Genomic DNA, 24,688 nt, shown 5'->3' with positions numbered 1-24,688 from the left:
AAATTAAGTTCCCTTTTTCTTGGTCCTTTTCCAATAATATCGGTTATCAACCGTAATGTTGTTAAATTGAAACTTCCACCTACTTTGAAGCTACATCCTGTTTTTCATGTGACCTTGCTAAAGCCTCATCATCCTGACCCTTTCCAAAGAAATGTCACTACTTCTCCTGATCCCATATTGGTCCAGGGTGAAGAAGAATACGAAATTCAAAGTATACTGGATTCAAGGATCCATCGTGGCTCTTTACAATACCTCATCAGATGGAAAGGATATGGAATTGATGAAGATACATGGGAAAACTCCTCTGTCGTTCATGCTGACAAATTGATTTCCAAATTTCACAAGCGTTACCCTTCTAAACCAAGTCAATAGCACCCAGAGGTTGCTCATTAAGGAGAGGGTACTGTCATGCCTTAACTATGGTATCCTCTTACTTCCTGGTTCCACGGAGCTTAGCCACACCCCTTTATGAGACGATCTCCTTATTTAATCCGACCGCACCAGCTGATCGACGCTGGATTATTGAACTACGTTCCGTACTCACGAACCGGCTACAACATTGTTGTGAAAGCCCTCTGTTACCGGACCGGACTGGAAGACTTCAAGTTCCCTTCACCTCTCCTCATCCACGACTAAAGCTGAACTCTCTCCATTCAGGATAACCGCCTCTGAGGAGATCTCGGGAACCAGTGTTCTATGTGCCGGAAGCTAAGTAAAACCTCTGTGATAAGCGTTGCATCTCAAAGCTGTTATTTCCTGTCTCCAAAGTCCTTCGATAAAACAAACCAATTACAGCTAACTTCAACTCATACTTTATATCAGTTAGCTGCATCTGTCTTGCTTCAGTTAAAGCCTATGGAACAGCTATTGTAACTTCTTATCACCTAATTCATTAACACTACTAAGAGACTCTTTCTGATTCAGTGTCTGCTAATTACTACCGTTTACTACTTAAAGCTACAGTGCCTGTAATTGTGGACTTCAGTTATCGTTTACTACTTAAAGCTACAGTGCCTGTAATTGTGGACTTCAGTTATCGTTTACTAATTAAAGCTACAGTGCCTGTAATTGTGGACTTCAGTTATCGTTTACTACTTAAAGCTACAGTGCCTGTAATTGTGGACTTCAGTTATCGTTTACTAATTAAAGCTACAGTGCCTGTAATTGTGGACTTCAGTTATCGTTTACTACTTAAAGCTACAGTGCCTGTAATTGTGGACTTCAGTTATCGTTTACTAATTAAAGCTACAGTACCTGTAAATTGGATTTAAAGTCAATACCTTTTACTTTTTATAATAAATATTCAAACTATAAGAAATCTGCAGTTGTGTTCCTTCATAACAAATGTTTAGACACAATTGAGTAATCCTTAAATCCTGGACTGTTAGGGGGCACTTGAGGACTGGGTTGGGAACCACTGCTCTAAACCCAAGTGTCCTCAATTTCCTCTTTTACCTTCCAAGGATTAATTCTTACCTAAGACTTATTTTGTGCTTCCTGTCTCCTCTTTCAGCTTCGAGGACCCACTCTAACCGTGCAAGGTACCTACTCTCTGTCTGTGCATGACATTCCTTTTTGTGTGTCTATGTGTTATGACTGTCTATCTGTGTATCTGTATATGGATGTGTCTTGATAAATTTGCCTGTGCACGAGTGTGTCTGTCTAGACATGAGCATCCCTTTCTGTTCCTCTGTGTGTGTGTGTGTTGTGTATGTGTTGTGCATGTCCGAGAGAGAGAATTTATTTGTGTATGTCTGTGCATGAATCTTCTGGTGTTCATATCTCAATGTTTAATTATGTCTCTGTATGTGTATGAATGTGTCTGTGTCTATGTATGTATTTGGTACATATGCTTCTGTTCCGTATGCATGTTTCTGTGCGTGTGTATGTTTTCTGTGTAAGTGTGTGTCAATGTTTTTTTGTTTCTCTCTATCTGCATTTGTGTCTCATACCTTACAACTGTCAGGGTTCAGCGGGACCATACCACATTTGTGCTCCTGTCATGTTGTTCCAGGTTAAAATCTTGGTGTCCCACACCAATTTAAATGTCTCCAATCAGCATAATATGAGTTTATCAGAACGTGTGCTAACAGTATGCAAAATCCTGTCAGGGCATAATGTCCATGTCCTAGCATTTCAATTGCTCTCTGAGGATCTGCCCAGATATGCTGTCAGTCAAGTCAGCCTGTCAGGTATTCACACCAGACTGACATCCCCCATTCTTTAGGCAGTTTCATTCCCTTTCCTGGCAAACAGTGTTACTGGCACTTGCACATATGCCTGCCCACCACCTGTCCTGATTTCATACCTCACAATAAATAGAAGCGGTCTCAGAATAGAACCTTGAGCGGTCTCAGAACAGAACCACTTATCGTCTTTATCATTTATGACAACTCTGTAATCTATCTTTAAGACAATGTTCTTCCTAAGAACAAACATTTTCATCTACACCAATTTATTTTAGTTTGGACACTATCCTATTGTGAAGAAATCTAAGGAGATCACTTCCACTGCTACACCCTTCTTCTTAATTTTTCATAGAAGGCAATTAAGCTAGTTTGACATGTCCTGTATTTCATAAAACCATGCTGATTTTGCAAATGTTTGCTAATAACTAATAAATTGCCTAACCCTTAGTGTTTGAGAGTCTTGAAATACTTTCTATATTTAATAGGTTTTAATTAAAGTATTAGTACAATGATTGCTGCCATGCCCCTTGCAGAGGGATTTTCTAGGTCTAAGGATATACCTGGAACACGTCTTTGTAGTGCTGTTGGATGCCATACTGTTTCCCAGATACATGTTCTTGAGTTGTGGATGTGTCACCCTGTGGGCACAATTTATACATTAATGGATTAATTGTTATTATTTGTTATCCTTATTTCAAACAAAACCTTGGGTTTATTTACTAAATTGGGTATTGTACAAATTGACAAAAGGATTATTGAAGACCTAAATAGTTAAAGGAGTGCTTTATATGTGAAGAGTGTGTCCTCTTTATTTATTTTACAAAAAAGTTAAAGTTTGGGGGAACACTGCACATACCTAAAGCACATAACTGAGCTGCTTTATGGGTATTTTCTCATTTTACAAAAAGTGCAGATCTCAATGGAAATTGGCACTTTTATCAACTGATCTTGTTAGACAACCGGTCTATTACTTCTTCATAGTTTAGCTCAGGAAAGCTAAACTCAAGAAGCAGACAATTATCCAGATTACCTGCCTTGCATATACTTCTCATTGAGCTGTATTGGGAAGTCTGTGATTGGACAGCCACAGAAAGTCTGGGACAGGATAGAAAGGAGGGGAGGGAGAGGGGGAGGGGGCTTGCAAAAGCTGCAGACAAAAGATCTACAGCCTTTGCAAGCTGTTTTTAGATATAATTCCAATGAAAATGTTTTCATTGGGAGTATATCTACTAATGTAGTGATTTTGTTAAAAAAAATATTTTGGCAGTGACATGTCACTTTAATTTTAAGAAAAAAAAAAAGTAGACTTTGTGCTTAATCAGTAATACGTGATGTGTAGAATTCTTACCTTGAGCTGATTTTAATGTTATCAAATAACAACATTGCTAAAAAGATGAAAGACAAAAATAGGAATGATAAAATTAGATAATGATGTGCCTACAGTATAAACATACACGATAACAATAGGTAATGCAATTAATGCAAATAATAATTCAGAAGTGGTCACCTGCAATAAAAATAGTTGTTTTTTTATCCTTGAAACAGCTGCTATGCAGTTTACATGTATTTTATTATGTGTTTAAGCAGATATTTGTCATTTTGACCCTGTGCTTAAATACCAGCCTTTGTCCAGATGTATCTAAGGCAGTTTAGCGTTTACAACAGAACCCATCAGCCAATGAAGCTATATTCATGTGTGTATATATGCATATAATGCGCTGTATACTGAAAATATACCAAGCAGCTTTAAAAAAAAATAATGAAAATAATGAAACGGCATTCATCTCAAAAGACAGAAATTAATTTGAGCCCATCATTCCCCAGTTGAAAAATCAACCAATTAAAAACATTGTAACAGATTGCTAGTTATGATATTTTAAACACATATTGTATCGACGATTTGTCATCAAAACAAAAAACAGAACCAGAAATTACTGGAAACATGCAACAAAGTAAATTGTTTGATCTGAAATACTGTCCAGCTTCCTCTGCCTGGGAGATACAGCAATCCCAAGTGAATATGCCCGCCTTAGTGTGCCTTATCATTGACTTGTGGTTTATTCCTCTCTAAGCACAGTGAGCAAGGGATTCCCTGCCTGGATTACACGTTTACCTTAGGGAGATCCCAGGCAGTTTGAAAACAAAATAAAACAGAGTGTAAGAGAATGAACAACAGCTCAAATATCTTGTTCTTTGGCCGGTCCCCACTCACATCTCAGGCCAGTTTTAGCTCAGATTGTGCTATTATAGAGAGAACCTACACCATTTGCATATCAAGTCTGATCCCAACCATAAATGCAGTGCGTGACTGCATTGTCTACTTGTTAAAGGGATTATACAGTGCTAGGAATACAAACATGTATTCTTAACACTATAGTGCCCTCTGGTCCCTCCCCTCCCTCATGCCGCCTGGCATGTAAAGGGCTATTTCCTCACCCAGTTCCAGTGCCGATGTCCCTCAGCACTGATTCAGCGCTCCACCTCCTCTGACACCATCTGACAGGGAGTCTAATGTGTATGTGCCACAAGTGCATTAGCCCCACCCCACAGAAAAGCATTGCCTTAATTTTACTGAAGCTGAATGTCCTCATGCAGAGCGTGATGACGTCCAGCGTCATTTAGGGGACCTAAAGTTTGCTAGGATCCAGGAAGTGCCTCAAGTCTGATTGACAGTCACTAGAGGCAGTCTTAGTATTGCAAGGTAATAATTGTTGTTTCTAAAAATTGCACTGTTTTACATTGCAGGACTAAGTGAGACAGGGACATTGCACCCAGGCCACGTCAATAAGATAGAGTGGTCTGGGTGACTAGAGGGTCACTTTAACATTTAGGAGTGGGGATTTAGAAACTGAAGCTACTATGGAATTTGTTTAATATGGGCTTTACCTTCAGCTCCCAAACTGAAATCATCTTCAAGGCTGTTTCCCTTACTGTATGGACCTGTGGGGGGAAAAAAACAAAAACATTGAGCCATAATATTTCAACTGCCAGTTAAAAAGAAATGTTTGTTTATCCACAATAATTACATACACATTTATTTACTCTAATGATGGAGTTATAATTCATTGGCTATCAGAGCTGCAGAGAGACTGGCAGTTAGCAATACAAGAAGACATATAGGCAGACATGTATCAGTATATCAATAAATGTCTGTCTCTATATTTATCCTCCTGCACATGTCTACTAAACAGCACTTTCATAGCCCAGCGTTCTTTGTGCACCAGGTTTTTAAAGCACTATTTAGTAGATACGTGGAGGGAGGAATTAATGATCATAATCAAGATTATGATAAACTGAGATGCCAGTTATAATCATAATTAATGCTTGCCCGGTACCAAGTTCCAGCTCCCCTTATGGCCCTCCTTAACCTGTGTCATTAGTGAGTTAAGGGGTAGGTTTGCACACAGTAAACTAGGCATGGCACGGAGTTGCACAACCTGTAGTCAATTTTCGACATCGTGTGTGTTGGGGGACAACAAACCACGCTAGCAATTCACCTTGTTGTTTTGAGCTAAAAAGAAAAAAATCACTACTGAGACAGAAATGAGTTCCTGGGGTTTGCAATGACGTGACAAGTGGGCTTACTCTTTAATTGACATTGCAGTGGTAATAAAAACCTCTGTAATGTAACTGTACATAGTAATTAGCGTACTTATTTTGGCTTGTTTTTATTTATTTGAACTAATGAATATTGTAGAGTAGCCACTGCTGGTGCCCAAACCTTGTGGGAGTTTAAATGCATGGCTTATTTTTATGTGTTTATACTTGTCTTTGTACTACACAGCCATATTACAGTGCCGTCACCCATCTCACGTGTGTTATATTAATGGTTAATAAGTGTGTAGAATACTGCTTTCTGTCTCATTAGAATTCTTCCTTTTAGCTGAAAGCAATAAAGTGTATTGTTAGTGTAGGACTTACATAAGAGGTGTGCCTGGACAGGGCAGATAAATCTACACTTTCATGACCATTGCATTACTTTAAAAAAAAAAAAAAAAAATAGACTGAAATGTTGCCATTGCAGTAAGATAGATTTCTCATATACTTAACATTGTTCAAATAAATATATTGATATATCTTACACTGTATTGGTAATTGTCAGATATGCAGCGTGTCTCTCAATATTTGAATTGGACAAAGAGGGACATTTTGTTTTAGGAGTGTGAGTGGGGGTGGGACAATGGGCGGGGTTGTTGTTTCATTCTCAGTTTAGTTTGTTAGTGAATTATTTTATCTTACCTGGATTTCATTAAAAAAAATAAAAAAATCTTCAACTGCCTAAATACAATATAAATAAGGTTCACTATTTATAGGATATACCAAAAATAAAAACTTACATGTATTTAATAATTTATTTTTTTATTTGAGTTATATCTAAAAACAGCTTGCAAAAACTGCAGATGTATTGTATGATGCCTTTGCCAGCCCCCCCCCCTTTCAACCCCACCCAGACTTTCTGTTACTATCCAATCACAGACTTCCCAATACAGCTCAATGAAAAGTCTTTGCAAGTCAGGTGCTCTGGGCAATTTCTGCCTCTTGAGATCAGTGCCAATAAGCTAACCAAACCAGGAAGTAACATTACAAGAGGGCCTAACCAGGTTAATTTATAAATGTGTTGATTTCTATTGAAATCTGTACTTTTTCCAACATGAAAAAATAGAACACACTCTTCACACATAAAGCTTTTCAGCAAGCTAAAGTATTTTATGGGTCTGGAGAGACCCTTTAAATGCCTGAAGTAAGCACACCTATGGCACATGGCAAATTGTCCATAGTCTTATTCTCAGACACCATGGGGTGTAATGCCAACATTTCAAATCTTAACTGCCCTTGTGGGCAGGATCAGTCTTATCTGCAAATGGAATATATTATGATGTGCAAATAGTATATATTTCTCTGTAATAGTACAATCAAGAAAAAAAATATTTTGAGACATGAGCGCAGAATAACCAAAAGGCTAGATAGTGAGGTTATTCTGCCTTTTTGCACATTCTCAGAATTCTCATATTCTCTATATTTGCGACTATGTAAAGCCCTCTCTCTGAATCTATCCATCCTCTGCACTTTGGGATGGCCATACAATAATGCTAGGTTACATTTAATACTGTGAGAGGGCTATAGCAATGCTCACTTGCTCCACACCCCCATCCGTCAGACTATGAAATGGGGTACAACACATTTAATGGGACATTTTTTTTCCCCCATTCTCACCACTTCATCTATGTCATTTGTCAAGTCACCCTAGAACAATAAATGCCTTCACACTGTGAAGCAGGTGGGTATAGGGATTTTCTTTAAAAAAAAAAAAAGGTAGCTCTCTCGCAGAATTGCAACTCCCATCATGATTGGCCTGTTATTCCAATCAATTTGCTTTGATAAATTTGGGTTACAACCAAAGTAATTAATTAATTCAAATACATAAATGGACCAAAATGTGTCTAGTCGTCTGTTCCTAAATGGAAGCTACCTGCAAACTCTCTGTTCTATATATTATGTTGGTGACTGAACAAAAAGTCTGGATTTTGCACCCCATTTGAGACAGGTGTCTTGCTCAGACAGTAGGCCCTAACATGATTTGCTTTTAAAAAAAAACTATCTTACGATTGAGTGACCCAAATAGTTTTTTACCCTTATCAGCCGAAATGTACTGTGACACTACTGGAATGTAAAAGTAAACTTCAGTTTCATACTTGTGTCTAACGATTCATCCTAGGTTAATAAGGACAAGCTGTTATGAACTACTCTGAGCGTGGTTTTTTTTACATTTAAGGCAGGGTTACAGATTGAAGATATTTTCAGTTACAGGAACTAGTGAGCATTTCCTGTATTATTTAAGAAGTTTCCCCCTCAAACAAGTACAGTAAGTTGATTTTATTTTTAGCACAATACAAATCAGCATGTTGGCATAGCAATACACATGGGAAAATGTGTTTTATTAATAAGACACGAGCAGATTAGCAAGTTATCATTTGGCTTTTACAGAATACAAAAGGCAGCTACAGAGAACATATTTCAAATTCGCTGTGTTGCAAAGGACAGTCGTGATCTTTTCTTTGTGATAACAGAGCAGACGCGTTCCTGAGTGTTCGGGGTAATTTTTAGCTTCCATTGCTTAGCAATAACTAAGTTATGTCAGAAAAATTCATGAAGCTGTTTGACAGCCTGCTAAATAAGTGCACGAGCACCAAACATCTTCAAAAGAGTCCGACCACAAAGCCATCTCTACATGTAAGGCATCACCTTGCTAGCATCTTTAAATTGATTTTATTTACTACAATATAGTAGAAGCGCTCCCTCCTACCAGGCCACCTTCTAAACCTCCCGGCGTGGCCTGTGGCTGAATTGTCATCCGAGGCGGTGAGAGAGCTCTGATTTCCCTGCTCCGCTCCCTCGCGCACTGTTTGCTGATTCCACAGGAGCCGGAGACATCATTCCGTCTCGCTGTATCATTAGACAGCCTGTGAGGCGCGAGGGAGCAGAGCAGGGAGATTCCAACACAGCCGCACACCTCCCAGGAGCCCCACTTGACCCCCACGCCAGCTCTCCAGTTAAGGAGGCTGGGTGAAAATGTTTTCATTATTATAATATTAATATTTAGTGAGTGTATGTGTGTATGCATAATTATGTCTGTGAGTGTATGTGTGTGAGTGTGTGTGTGTGTGTGTATGTGTGTGCATGTGAGTGTATGAGTGTGTCTGTCAATGTGTGTGTGTGTCTGTCAGTGTGTGTTTGTGAGTTTCTGTCAAATCAGTGAGAGTTTGTTTGTCATTGAGTCTGTGTGTGATTATCTGTGTGTGTCTGTCAATGAGTCTGTCAGTATGTATGTCTGTCAGTGTGCGTATGTGCATCTGTCAAGGAATGAGTGTGTGTCAGATCAGTGAGTCTGTCAGTGACGTCTGTGTGTTTGTCGTTGAGTGAGTGTGTGTGTGACTGTCAGTGCGTATCTGCCAGTGTGTGTCTGTTGGGGAATGTGTGTGTGTGTCAAATCAGTAAGTCTGTGTCTGTCAGCATACACATGCCTGAGGAAGTCCTCTGTTTACCGGATGAAACGTGTTTTTTCAATATTTGTACAATATTTTATGGACTTTTATGGATTTAATTTTTTCATTTTGTTTAGATGTTTGCTTTTTGGACTATCTTCCACTTCTCTGCTTTGGTACTCCAAGACTACACCACACTGCTGCTGAGTTCCACTATCTGTGGCGATATGCCCATGATTATTTCCTGTTTGTAAGTGCAATCAAATAAATGTTTCTTTGGTTTTAATGGTACCTCATTTTGTGTGGCCTTTTTCTTTTCATACATTGTATCAAGATATCTACATCATCTGAGACACTCCATATAACTGATTAGTTTTAACCCCTGGTAGGGTGAGAAGCCTGATATATAATCTGTTTGTGAGTTTTCTACAATCATATTTTTTCCCTATTTTGTTACTGTATTATGCTATGTTTTATTTGTTATTATTACAGATTTCTATTTGGTCCATGGATTTATATTTTTTTTAAGGTTGTTATAATTTTGTATATACGTATACTGGGTGCTTTTTCCCACTTTTCTTTGGTTTAGTTACTTGTTGGGTGTCTGTGAGGTACACCTGGGAGCACATCTAGTCTAACGTATTTAATATTGTTATTTTTAGTGTAGATATTCCTTACTTTTTTATGTGTGTTTGTCATTGATTGTGTGTGACTATCAGTGTGTATACACCACCGAGTGTAGCATGGCCGAGCGGAGCGGAAGTGGAGGGGACCACTAAGGGAGTTGGGGGGTGCACCAAGGAAGAGGGAGGGGAGGGGAGAAAAACACCAAGGGACAGGGAAAGGAGGGGGGAAGGGAGAGGACCACTAAGGGACAGGGAAGGGAGGGGACCACTAAGGGACGGGGAGGGGAGAGGGGCTGGATGTGAAAGAAACACGCAGCGGGGCCTGAGAAGGGGAAAAAGAGACACACATAGGGGATGGGGGAAACAGATGGGCTAGGGGTGAAAAAGACACACACACAGGTGCTGGGATGAGTAAAAGACATAAAAGGGCTGGGAGAAAAGGAGTCACACAAAGGAGCTTGGAGGAGTAAGACACACAAAATGTGGGAGGATGTAAGAGTCATACAAAGAGGGGAGGTAAGAGACACACAAGGGGGTTGTAAGAGACACACAAGTGAGCTGCAGGGCCGCCATCAGGGGGTGACACCCATGATGGTTGTCACTAGCCCGGCGGTCACTAGGCGGCCCGACATACCCTCTCTGCACACAAAACAGCTCCCTGTTAGTGCAGAGGGGGCCCAGCACACTGATTCTGCACATTCAGTTAATTTCTTCCGATAACTCTCGCGAGACCCGCGGCCTTCTGAGCGTTGCCACGGGTTACCATGGCAGCGCTCCGCGCGGTACGCAAGCCTCAGGTCTCGCAAGAGTTATCAGAAGAAATTAACTGAATGTGCAGAATCAGTGTGCTGGGCCCCCTCTGCAGTTACAGGGAGCCGGGGGCCCACCATGCCACCAGACCCCCAGGGAATGGAATCTCCCCCCTCCCTGAACACAGGTAAGAAGCAGTGAGGGGGGAATAACATTTAATTCAATTTAATATAAAATTACTCTGAAAATGCCCTTCGCCCCTCCTCCTCCCCCAGATTGCACATTTACACAAACACTGCATACACTAACAAAACACACACACACTACATACACTAACACAACACACACACTGCATACACTAATACAACACACACTCTGCATACACTAATACAAACACACTGCATACACTAACACAACACACACACTGCATCCACTAATGCAATACACACTCTGCATACACTAATACAACACACACACACACTGCATATACTAACACAACACACACACTGCATACACTAATACAACACACACACTGCATTAACTACACACTAACACACTCTCTGCATTCACTACACTAACACACACTCTGCATTCACTGCACTAACACACACAATACATTCATTACACTGACACACGCTCTGCATTCACTACACACTAACACACACTCTGCATTCACTACACTATGCACATACTTTACATTTACTATACTGACACACACTCTGCATTCACTACACTAACAGTATCTAATACACACAAACACCGCATCCATTACACACATTCTAATTTACTTCCATTATACACACCACTTTCAGTTCTGCATCATTGTCAGCGGACTAGGTAGGGCGTGGGCGGGCCCAGAGGTGGGTGGGGGGGCAGACCTTGTGCTTTTTCAGGGGCCCCACAATTTCTGATGGCAGCCCTAGTGAGCTGTAAGACACACAACGGGATAAGAAACACAAAAGGTGGGTGGAAAAATGCATCTTCGCCTATGTAAATAAAAAATCATTGCACCGTCCCTGACTGTGACTCCCCACTCCGGATCAGGCAACTGAGCTGAACGTCTTTTCAGAAAAAAGGCAGTGTTTACATTGCTGGCTAGTTACACCGCTAGTTACTCAGACAGCCACCAGAGGTGCTTCCTGTGCACAGTGTTCAGCATCTCCCTGCATTGCATGGCACTGAATGTTTCATTCAGTGCATCTCTTTCAAAAGATTGATTATCTCAGCCATGGAGGCAAGGCCAGGTGAGGCTAGACAAGGCGAGACTGGCACAGCATGGGAGAAAAGAGCAAAATCACCTCTAATGTCCAGAGAGGGGCCAGGGACCTCCAGGACTATAGTGTAAGGAATATGAGTTTGTAACTCCTGACACTATAGTGTTCCTTTAAAGAACAGCTAGTCCAGCCTAGTCCTGTCTCAACTACTTGTCTCAACAGTGACGACTACCATGGGTTGTGCAAACCTCTTCTAAGATGTCCTGTTGATATACATGTGAGCTTCTGCAAATATATGGTAAATCTCCATACATTATATAGGGGAACCTTCACATATACCTGAATTTACAATGACCATTTGTTTTTCCTGTTCAAAGGAGGTCGGCACTTCATTACCCTGAGTGTATCAAAGGTACTTAAGTACTCTGAGTAAACTTAAATCCTATATATTTCTAAGCCATATAGTTAATACAATGTATAGGTAAAAGTAGCAGAATTCGAAAATGAGCTACTGTGCATAACTTCAGGTGACTTCTGAATAAAAATAAAAAACACTAACATTTTTGGTCAACAAGGAAAGAAGAAAAAGGAAGCCTTCGGTAGAATATGAAAACGGCTGCACTTCATAATACCTACCTTTGATTTGATGCTGGGACTTTGTCTCTGGTGTATTCTCCACAGACGTCCTAAAAATAAACACAAGGCATATTTAAGGTATACAATTTAGAGAGCAGACAAACCTGATGTTATTATGTTACTAAGTGTCCATTTTAATTTCTATTCCTTGACACTTACTTTTGACAGTTTGGTTGCAAATAATAATGGAAATGAATGTTGTTGACATCTATATGTTTTTTCATAGTTTAAAATCCCAGCAGCTGGGATCTGACAAGGCCCACTAATACGTGCAGTTTGCCCTCGCTCTCTTGTGCAAGTTTAGAAATTGCTATTCCACGCTGGACTTAGTACTCTGCTATGCTATTTATAGGGTTTTTATGGCTTTATATGTTTTCTCGTGTGTTTCATCCCTTCTATAATATGTCTTTAAAGAATAATTTTTACTTTGGTTTATCATTCTTAATTGAATCAAAATTTCTGCCTGTTAAAAGGGCATTACAGTTCTATATAGTGTTTATGGTGCTATGAGTCTATGGCTGCCGTGGCCTGGTTTCCTTTCAAACAATTTTGGGGCAACTTGACAAAAACCAGAGCATGTAAATTACACTTCACAGCAAAGGTGGGCTAAGAGCAGGCGAGTGATTGGTGTCAGAGAGAGACCCAGTTTTTCTCAAACTGACCCAATGTATCCACAAACCCTATACTTACTACAATGAGTTCATGCTTGACCTGTCTTGGTAGAACAAACTATTTTAATGAAATGTATTCTCAGAAAAAATAAATCAATATTTTTTAAACCATATAAGCAGATTCACCGCTGATTGCTCCCCTACTAAAACAAATGTTATGGGATGCCCTGGACATCACATTAGGCAAATAAAGCACAATGTTGTGGCTTTCATCATATAAATTTCACAAACAAGGATCTGGGACCTCTAACCTGATTAACCCTGGGTGGGTTGCTAAATAGTCCCACTTCCACCCACCTTTGTAAAATATTTTTTTGGTTGTTTTTTTTTTTACTTGAAACTTTTTTTTTAATTTTATTTCATTTTGAAAACACATGGCTTGCATACATTTGTAATGCAAAGTATACAGTAGAGTACATTCCATCATGTAACATTATACATTGTCACAATGTACATGTATCGCAAAACATGACCTACAACAAGTTATTTGCAGTAGCAGAGATAGCATCTTGAGTCCAGGAGTTAGCTCCTGAAAATGGCTCAGATAAAATCAAAGTAAATTATAATGCATATGGATACTGTGTCTTTAAGGAATAAATGCAATAAAGTGCAAGTCGCAGCAAAAATATGTGTGGTGCTGGTATCCTTATTCCTGATATGGTACAGGGTAAATGATACTATCACCAAATTATATACTTTTAAGGATAAAGATATAAATCATAAATTATTAAGCAAACCAATATGTGGAACTGGTTGCTATAAGGCAATACTAGCAATGTATTGCTAAAACCACTAAAAAAAGCAATGTAAAACTGGAGATGTAATAAAAACCAGTTTATTGAACAGAATTAAAAAATATAAAAAAATAAAAGTCAGGAACAGTTCATAAAGTCTTATGAAGATCAATGTGTAAAAAGAACCTTAGGATCGGGCTAGAATGAATGCAGATGCTGTATGCAGGTTTGCCTCCTGGATTCCGGCTGCCGGTGAGGACGGCGTGTGTCTCAGTGTGCGTTCCAGCACGGACCTCACTCCGGTGGGACGGGTACTGTAGATGGCCTCGGTTCCAGATGTACCATAGGTTCCTTGTAACATAGATCTTTCGAAGGAACCTGTGGTACATCTGGAACTGAGGCCGTCTGCCGTGTGGGTTTTGGGGCTTACTTTGCGGGGCAATGGTGTGTGGGAGCATGGCCGGAGGAATGGAAGGCTAGCCAGCTTATCTGCAATTTAGCTTTTCTAGAGCTATTTCCCTTAGTGGTAGCGTTAGCTTTATGGGGTCACCAGTTGCGGGATAAAAAGGTGATCTTTTTTACTGATAATATGTCAGTAGTTGCCACAGTAAATGGACTTTCTGCTTCCCCTAATCCTGTGGTTCGGCTTCTTTGACACATTGTCTTGTACTGTATGAAATGTAATATTGTCTTTCGGGCACGTCATGTGCCTGGATTTTTGAATGTTATCGCTGATTTGCTGTCTCGTTTGCAGTGGACGAAGTTTCATTGGGTGGCTCCAGGTGCGCAAGTGAAGGGTTTTTCTTGTCCATAAGAAGTGTGGCAGCTCAGGACCTCCTGCTTGGCAGACTGATAAGGGAACCTTTGACGCCTTGGGCAGCGTACAGTGAAGTGTGGCAGGAATGGGAAGAAACGTTGAGCTATGCGGGTGTCAGCTTTCAGCAGATGCGCTGGTGGACACATTGTTATGGTTTCTATGCCGTTTGTTCGCTTCTGGTACATCTCCTGTGGTGGTTAGGCATAAATTGTCAGCTTTAGCTTTCTTATTTAAGCTTAATGGGTAGTAGGATGTTACAAAGCATTTCATTGTTCGTCAAGCTCTCAAAGGCTTTAGAAAGGGGAGGGTGTTGGTCTACTCTAGGAGGCCAGTGTCATTTAAAATTCTCTGACGTGTGATTCAGGTGCTATCCAAAGCGTGTTTCTCCAGGTATGAAGTCTTGTTGTTCTCTGTTGTTTTTAGTTGGGCCTTTTTTGGTGCTTTTTCGGGTTAGCGAGTTGGTCAGTTGCAACCGTTTTGGGAGTAGGGATCTACAGTTTTTAGATGTCGAATTGTGGCATAACAGGGTGGTTATTCATTTTCGTCGTTCTAAGATAGCTGTTTTGGGAAAAGTCTGTTTGGTGACGTTATTTTAGTTGCCCAGAATTGGGGTGTGGCCAGTTTTTTGTGCAGAGGCTTTTCTAAGACTTTGTGTGGAGATGGGGAGATCCTTTTTCTTGCGTGCGGATGGTTCCTCCTTATCGAAGTATAAGTTCCTCAGGGTCTTCAGACTGGCCTTGGTACGTTTAGGCTTGGATCCAGCTCAATTTGAGACTCATTCCTTTAGGATTGGCGTTGCGACAGAGGCTGCTTGATTGGGTCTTGGGGATGAGTTGGTTAAGAGAATTGGTAGGTGGAAATCTGTGAGGTTCATATCCTATGTTAGGACCGGTAAACTGGTTTAGATCGGGTTGGGGTGGTGGTGTTACCTGTTCCTATGGGGTTTCTATGTTGGTTGGACATTCCTGCATTTACTGGGCGCATCAGAGAGCTGCAGTTCGCCATCACTGTTTACAGTTGGTCTTTCCTCGCTCCCTGGTTCGACTCCGGTGGTTTGGTTATCGGGGTTGGGGTTGGAGGGCAATTTGTTTGGAACTTTTTGGTAAAATTAGTTTGGGGTAGGTGCCAGATATGGTAGTGCTTCACGCAGGGAAAATTATTTGGGGTTGGGGCCCCAGAGGGATTTGATTCTAAGTATGAAGAGGGACGTTGACAGATTGAGAGAGTTAGTGCCCGGGGTTGTGGTAATTTGGTCGAAAATGGTTCCTCATTGTCACTGGCGCCACGTGTGGAATCCTTCTGTGGTGACTAAGATTAGGAGTAAGGCTAACAAGGTGATGGCTGTGTATGTCAGGTGGTTTGGGGGGGGGTGGTGATTAGGCATATAGACTTGGAAGCCATGCTTCCAGGATATTACAGGTATGATGGGGTGCATCTCTCTGATGTTGGATTGGATTTTTTACTGTTGGGTTTTCAGGAGGGCAGCGAGCACTCTTTTTGTTGGGGGGTGGGGGGGGGGGGGGGGCTCTGAGCTGTGGCGGAGGGTGGAGAGAAAAGTTGGGGGGTAGGTGGGATTGGGTTGTAGGGGTATCGCAGTATTCCTCTTATATTGTGGAACAGTGAAAATTGATGTCCTTGGTGGCAATGTATATGAGTTTAACGTTAATTATATGGTGTTATAATGTTGTTGGGATTTATTGTTTATGTAAGATTGCGTCATTGTAGGGGTGTTTTAATTGTTTAATTGTATAAAGGCAGGATGGTGGATTTACATGTCAATGTTGGCATTGTATTGAGGCTGCTTTAGCCCTAATTCAGGGAATGGGCCCGGTGAGGCTGCTTTTGCCCTATTTCGAAGATTTGTCTTCAAAATTTGTCTCAATATCAGTCTAGCCCAGATTTAAATATCTACACATTCAACGTAGACATTGACAGCACATTACTTAAATCTTACTAATGTAACTAATGAGGTACTATTAACACTTTTTTTCAGGATAACTAGGTGCACAAATAGATTGTTGTGTTTTTTCCCTTAGTTAACCCCTTAACCCCTTAAGGACCAAACTTCTGGAATAAAAGGGAATCATGACATGTCCCACACGTCATGTTTCCTTAAGGGGTTAAGGACGGACACAATTGTACAAGTTCTGATCAAAACGAAATGTAATCAAAACCTGGAATTTTACTATATCTCTATACAACCATAATTCACCTGTTTCATGTTAAGTGCACACACACTTATTATATATAATTTTGTTCAGGAGAAACAGGGGTTTCATTTCACATCAAATATTCATATATGAAACATAACTAATATAAATAAAATCCAAGAAAAATGAAGAAATTAAGAAATATTGTAATTTTTTAGTTGTGCTTAAAATTTTAACTGTGAATGTCATTATACTGTTTGCTTTTACTGCAATAAAATATGCATATTTGTATTCAGTCACGTCTACAGAGTACAACAGTATCCCCCCATATACTGTAGCCCCATGGAACAACAGCACAGCTTAGTGGAAAAGGGCCTTGACAGGGGTTAGGAGGCGGGCATAGGAGGAAGCTGAGTGGGAGTGGTTAATGGAGAGGTTAAGGGGCTGGGTTACATAAGTAGGCAGACATCTTAGGAAAAATCACTTTTAACTTGCCTGCCTGGCTGAGTTTTTCCCACCCTCCCTCCTTGGGTTTTTGGCGGTAGTGGGGTTCCCGTTTTGTCACAACGACGGGATAGGGAGCTCTAGGAGAGAAAATAGGCTCCCCAGCAGGAATGTTATGTTAATAGTTATTGATATGTTGGTAGGTTTCGAGTCCTGGAGGTGGCTCAGAACCTGGTGGGTTAGGGGTATCCAGGTATACCCCTACCATGGTTAAATTATAATAATGGTTGGCACTTTAAGTGATGTTATGTTGGTTAAATGTTATATATATATATATATATATATATATATATATATATGTATATATATGTTATTTATTAAAATTTTATTTATTAAGGGGTCATTGCCTGTTATACCTAACGGAAGGATACGGAAATAAGGGCGGGGCATAGGGCAATGACCCAAAAAGTTTATATGTTACGTTATTATTATTTATATATTTAAAAAAGCTGTGGACAATTTTACCCATATACCCTAGTGTTTTATTGGGGTTAGGTATGTGGGGGTTTGTCCAAGGTTCCGAATGCCTATATGGCGACGATACACCGGTCAAGGTGTTTTGTTAAATTACAGGGTCAAATTTGGCAGGTTAAATGTTTCAGTTTATACAAATCTAAATTTACCAGATTGGTTATGTTGGCTTTGAGACCGTACGCAAGGCTGGCGCTTCTTATAGGCCAATTAGGTGGCCGCCTACGACGCTGTGCAAAGGGGAGTGCCTGCAGGAGCTTTACTGCTCTGCTCGTTTGGTTCCCCCTCTATGTGAAAGAAATTATAGAAACCGTGCCGCTGGCCATGTTACCGGGCATTAGAGAGCACTTACATGGCTCCTGACTAGCGCGTAGTGTAACACTTGTCTGGCAGCATCCACCTCAGCCTGCTCAGCTAGGCCTCCACCAAAGACTGCCATTGTCGCAACAGCACGAGGGCTTTTCAATTTCTCACTTCTGCCCCTTGCCCTGTACGTGTGGACAAGTGGGTACGTGTGAGACAGAGTGAAGACAGGCCAGGCGCACGGAAGCTGCCAGTTACACACGAAAAGCAGTCATATATGCAAGAAAGGTAAGAAGGTCAATGCAACATCACAATGTGTGTTTCAAAGAATTTGTGTATGTCTGTCTGTATGGGTCAGTGTGTGTCTGACCCCCCTGAGCGGTGGGTGGGGGCTATAAATAAAAATTGGGGGGGGGGACCTAATGTCCTCCCACCCGGCCCCCACCCCTGAGCGGTGGGTGGGGGCCATAAATAAAAATTGGGGGAGGGACCTAATGTCCTCCACCCCGGCCCGCACCCCTGCATGGTGGGTGGAGGCCCTAAATAACAATAAAGGGGGGGACCTACTGTCCTTCCCCCACCCCCCTGCCCCCACCCCTGAGCGGTGGGTGGGGGCCATAAATAAAATTTGGTGGGGACCTAAATAAAAATGTCCCCCCAAGTGACTAGGGATCCCCAATACCCTAGTCACCCCCCTCCCACCCAAAACAATTACCCCTACCTACCCCCCTCACCATAAAAATAATGAGGGGGGGGGACCATTAGCTAAGTACCTGTAAAAAAATAAACCTTACCATTTAATGTTTTCTTTCTTCTAAAATCTTCTTTTTTCAGCCCCAAAAAAGGCCTAATAAAAATCTAGAATAACCTACGAACTTTAAAAAAAATAAATAGGGGGGCGGAGCCTAACCAGCGAACTGGCAAGACGTGTACAGCAGGAGCTCCTGCAACACGGGCGCTGTAAATGCCCACCTGCCGAGCTACAGAGCTCAAATACTCCTGCCAATGTGCCCATGACACGGAGGAAGCCTGCCGGAACACACAGCTACCAAACATGACGCCCGGGATGACCGAGCACCGCAACGGCAGAGAGGGGCCTAGCTCGAGAGGAGGCGAGGAAAGACGTCCGCTTTCCCGCCAAAAGCAAACAGCCGCAAGCGACTACGAGTTCTTACCCCCCCTATGGACCGGGGAGCCCCATGCTCGACACCATATGACTATACCTGCAACTCCATCGAGTAAGGTGGGAGCAGGGGCACCCAAGATGGCGGACATAAGCGCATCCAGCACAAAAAGCAAGCAACCACCCACCAAACAAGTCCACGACACACTGGTAAGAGACTCAATCAGTGTAAAACCGCAGGTGGACCCCCGGGCCACGCGGCCTATAGAGACACAAAGTAAACGAGGCACTACTAAGATGGCGGCCCAACACAGGCCCCAAGCAAGAGACACATACACCAAACGATCGACACAGCCCATGAAGGCGTTAGACCGGCTATATAAAAGCTTCTGTGCAGTACTCCACAACCGTGGAGCGACATACTACCAAGCATTGAAAGCAGTGGCCCTCTGGATGCACCCAGCAACCAGGCACCGCCATTATGACGCACTGCCAAGGGCCCCAAGAGCAACCATCCAGCGGTGTCATTACAATTCACCAGAAAGGCGGGACACGACTACTAGACGGGCAGGTACAAGCACCCGTTCCCATACAAGCAAGGACAGGAATACCATACAAGTCCCACATATACTCATCTCACCGAACCCAAGATCCAGAACTCAATGCAGCCCGCAGCGGCCCCATACAGCCACAACTGTCGGCCGGACCAACGTACAGAGGGTCACCCCACCGTCCACCGATGGAACCGAAACTGAGCACAAAGGCGCTGTTGAACCCGCCTGTCCACACAGACTGATCCCACGGCGATGCCTTGACCCACTCTGACTGCGTGCCCTTGAGGTCTGCCTACCCCGAACGGGCATGGGCTGAATGAGACTGATTTGCGGACACATAACCCTCTCTAAATCTACCCTTGCTTTTTATATTCTCAATGTTTAAATGTTTGAATGTTTAGCCTCTCAGTATAGCCTGCACCATATAGAGTCAAAAAGCTGCAGCATTTATGATACCCGAGACCGACCTTCCCTTTTTCTTTCTTTCCTTTCTTTTAAGCATGCCTTTCACTAAGAACGGCCTCAACGTAAACGGAGAATTAACCGTAACTACACTCTAACAAATATAACCCAAGCTCTGTATTATACCGGGTTTAACGACTAGAATAGGGCAGGAGTTATACTAGAATGTATTTTGACACGCTAGCTTACTTTACGCCCATACTAAAACAAGCGATATAACGAGGTTAAAAAGTTTTAAAAAGTTTAGCATGTCTGTTTATTATTTTTAGCCAAGCCTCTCTTGAAAAATAACGGTTTAAGTACACGATAAGTTAGACTACGCTGGGGACACCCTAAGTTACCCAAATATAGTTGTCCAGATATATCAGCGAAGATACCTTTCGACCAAGTAACGGAATTACCTGTCGGTACCTCTAAGGTACGCTGAAGCAGACGAGTTATTTAGCAATCTGTTTATCGTAGTTCATTCATTAATCACTATGTTCGTCAAAAAAAATAAAAAATTCTGTGCAATTTCTCTCTGCCACTGTTTTACCCATATATGTTTCAATATAAATGCACGCTGTTGTGGCGTATGTAATTCATATGTAATCACCTGCACACCAAAAATAAAGAATTCAAAAAAAAAAATAAGGACAAAAAAAAAAAATCCTTCTTCACCCATGGAGGGCTCCACGCAGACTGAGCTCTGCAATTAGTCACAGAGCACTCTGATTGGTGGGTATAAGTCATCCAATCAGAGTGCTCTGACAGGTAAATGAAGAGACTGACAGGTAAGTCTCTACATTTACCTGTCACAGCACTCTGATTGTTCGGCTTGAAATCCACCAATCAGAGTGCTCTGTGTCATTTTACACAGCGTGGGAAAGTTATTTTTGTAAAATGACACAGAGCACTCTGATTGGTGGATTTCAAGCCAAACAATCAGGGTGCTGTGATAGGTAAATGTAGAGACTTACCTGTCAGTCTCTTCATTCACCTGTCAGAGCACTCTGATTGGATGGCTTAAACCCACCAATCAGGTGTGCTCTGAGACTAATTGCAGGGCGGGGTAAGGCTTTATAAGGCTTCCCCTGTCCTGCAGAGCTCCGTCTGCACGGAGCCCTCCATGGGTGAAGAAGGATTATTTATTTTTTGAGCTCGTTTTTGTTTTGCTTGTTTTTTAAAGTGCGTCGGTTATTCTGGATTTTTATTTGCCTTTTTGGGGGGCTGAAAAAAGAAGATTTTAGAAGAAAGAAGACATCAAATGGTAAGTCTATTTCTTTTTTTAACAGGTTTTAGACAAGGGTCCCCCCTCATTATTTTTAGGATGAGGGGGGTAGGTAGGGGTAAAACCCCTAGTCATCTGGGGGTGAATATTTATTTGTGGCCCCCACCCACCGCTCCCCCCTTATTGTTATTCAGGGCCCCCACCCGCAAAGCAGGGGTGAGGGTGGGGGGGATATTAGGTTCCCCCCTTATTGCTATTTAGGGCCCCCACCCGCCGGTCCCCCCCCAATTTTTATTTATGGCCCCCACCCAATGCTCAGGAGTGGGGGCTGAGGGGGGGGAGGACAGTAGGTCGCCCCTCTTATTATTATTTAGGGCCCCCACCAGCAGCGCAGGGGTGGGGGCCGGGGGGAGGACATTAGGTCCCCCATTATTGTTATTTAGGGCCCCCATCCGCTGCGCAGGGGTGGGGGCCGGGGGAGAGGACATTAGGTGCCCCCCCTTATTGTTATTTAGGGCCCCCACCCACCGCTCAGGGGTGGGGGCAAGGGGGGGGAACATTAGGTGCCCCCTTATTGTTATTTAGGGCCCCCACCCTCCGCTCAGGGGTGGGGGCCGGGGGGAGGACATTAGGTGTCCCCCACCCAATTTTTATTTATGGCCCCCACCCACCGCTCAGGGGTGGGGGCCGGGGGGGAGGACATTAGGTCCCCCCTTATTGTTATTTAGTGCCCCACCCACCGTGCAGGGGTGGGGGCTGGGGTGGAAGACATTAGGTCCCCCCCAATATTTATTTATGGCCCCCACCCACCGCTCAGGGGTGGGGGCGGGGGAGAACATTAGGTCACTCCTCCAATTTTTATTTATGGCTCCCTCCTCCAAATAAGAATGTGGAGGGGGGGACAGTAGGTCCCCCCTTACATTCTTATTTAGGGCCCCCACCCGTCGCACAGGGGTGGGGGCAATAGGTTTTTTTTTTGTTTGTTTTTTTACAGTGAGCAGCCAATGGCTGCTCACTGTTTACTAGACACGCCCCTACACGCGGTATAGCGAGTAGGGGCTGAATTTACTAATACTAAGTAATCTTTACTTAGTATTAGTAAATGTGGCTGAAAGACCAATTTAGGTGACCAATTTAGGTCTTTCAGCCTTTTGGTAGATAGCTCCCTAATACCGTGTGAATTAGGGAGTTATTTACTAAGCGGCTTCTTATTTTATGTTATTTTTAAGTGATTTCCCTATCCACATTTGTTTGCAGGGAACTTGTCCTACTCTTACCCCCATTTTACTTCCTTTTACAGCCCTCTAGCCCTTTCCAGGAGTTTTTTAGAGCCAATTTTGTCCCCAAAAGTTCGGGTCCCCATTGACTTCAATGGGGTTCGGGTTCGGAGTCAAGTTCGGGGTCAAGTTCGATCCCGAACCCGGACTTTTTTTCAAAGTTCGGCCGAACCTGCTGGACCCGAACATCCAGGTGTCCGCTCAACTCTAGTCAATATTTGTTACATTTAGGGTTATAAATTAATAAGGAGAGGATATTAATTTGTTTTCACGTGGCAGCAGAACAGGTTTGTTCTCCACCTGGCTCACCCTTATCATTCATTGGATCTTGTATGTTATATATATATCTGAGGACCCTACCTCAGATATCCAGAGGAAAATCATGGATGTCCTGGATATGGCCTTAAGAGCTGGCTACATAGGATTAGAACTGTATCGATTTTTGAACAAAGCTCACCCACGTACCCCGGTGATTTACAGCATCCCTAAGATACATAAGAATGCCAATAAACCGCCTGGACGCCCTATAGTGTCAGCCATTGATGGAATATTAGAACCGATTGCACAATGGCTTGACCATGTTGTCAAAAAACCAGTGGAGGCCTTATATACTTGTGTCAAAGACACACAGACACTCTTGGACAGAATTAAGGGCCTGGAACTATATCATACCGCACCGGTATTCATTACAATGGACGTGGCCAGCCTGTACACGGTCATACCCCATACAGAAGGAATAGAGGCCAGGTCCTGTGTAACTCCTCAGCCTATATAGCCTGTGTAACTGCGACAGGTCCTGTGTAACTCCTCAGCCTATAACGGTCCACCTATAGAGTTTGTGTTGGAGTTACTATCCCTTATCCTCCACAACAACCATTTCAGATTTGAGGAACAATGGTACCTCCAGGTGGCGGGAACATCGATGGGGTCATCGGTAGCCCCAATGTTTGCAAATGCATACATGTATGTATACGAAATGGAACACATTCTATTACCATATGGGGACTCCATTATAGGATACTACAACTACATTGACGACCTGCTAATAATCTGGAGGGGGACACAAGTGGAGGCACAACAAATGGTACTCGCACTGAACCACCTTCCATCACCTATCAGGTTCACAGCTAATATAAGTGCAGATAAGGTACAATACCTCGATTTGGAGTTAACTTGGGGGCAGAATGAGATCGAGTATTCCTTATACTCAAAGCCCACCGATCGAAATACCCTCCTGCATGCCCACAGCGCACACCCTATTGCACTCAAAAAATCGATACCTAAGGCACAATTCCAACGGGTGATCCGTAATAATTCAAACCCGAACAGGATGGAAGTACAGTTGGACACCATGACTCAGAAGTTCGCAAACGGAGGCTATGAAAGCCGGGTACTCCAGGACGCTCTCAACATGGCTAAGACAGTTACGAATAAAGATAAAGCACAACCAACACAGAGGATGGTGTTTCCCATGACGTTCCACAACTCTTCACATCAGATTTCAACAATGATTAACCCCTTAAGGACCAAACTTCTGGAATAAAAGGGAATCATGACATGTCACACATGTCATGTGTCCTTAAGGGGTTAAAGAAAATTGGAAGATGGTGGCTACTGACGATCTGCTTCCTAAGATCTTTAAAGAACCACCGATGATCTGCTATAAACGCAATAGAAATCTTCGCGACATATTGGTGCACACGGATCCGATCGCCAGTTACTCCAAGACAACCAAGAGCAATATACGAGGATGCATCCGCTGCCTTGGTTGTGTGACATGTGGACATATGATTCCATCAAAAAAATGTAATCATCCACACACCAACAGAGTATATGACATCAAGCACACTATCACTTGCAGAACTACCCACGTTATTTATAAACTGATGTGCCCATGTGGTCTCTATTACGTGGGAAAAACGGAGACACAATTATGTGAACGCATTAGGGGCCACCGTTCCAGTATTAGGATAGCCTATAGGGATGGACTTAGTGATAAGCCCGTGGCCAAGCA

The 24,688-nt window shown here is 42.4% G+C and overlaps 1 protein-coding gene across 1 annotated transcript in view; it reads right to left on the bottom strand.

The window, feature by feature from the left end:
- The window catches only part of TESPA1 (thymocyte expressed, positive selection associated 1), a 56,978-nt gene that overhangs the window by 26,382 nt on the left and 5,908 nt on the right, over window positions 1–24,688 (bottom strand). The window contains exons 3-6 of the mRNA XM_063444797.1: window positions 12,399–12,448; window positions 5,076–5,129; window positions 3,538–3,574; window positions 2,750–2,827 (exon numbers count right to left, since the gene is read on the bottom strand). Coding sequence (XP_063300867.1) covers window positions 2,750–2,827; window positions 3,538–3,574; window positions 5,076–5,129; window positions 12,399–12,448 — 219 coding nt within the window. The remainder of the gene's footprint in view (window positions 1–2,749; window positions 2,828–3,537; window positions 3,575–5,075; window positions 5,130–12,398; window positions 12,449–24,688) is intronic.

The sequence above is a fragment of the Pelobates fuscus genome, chromosome 1 (assembly GCF_036172605.1).
Source record: "Pelobates fuscus isolate aPelFus1 chromosome 1, aPelFus1.pri, whole genome shotgun sequence".
NCBI lineage: Eukaryota > Metazoa > Chordata > Amphibia > Anura > Pelobatidae > Pelobates > Pelobates fuscus.
Note: the sequence above shows the minus strand (reverse complement) of the source record. Positions and strands in the feature narration are given on the sequence as shown.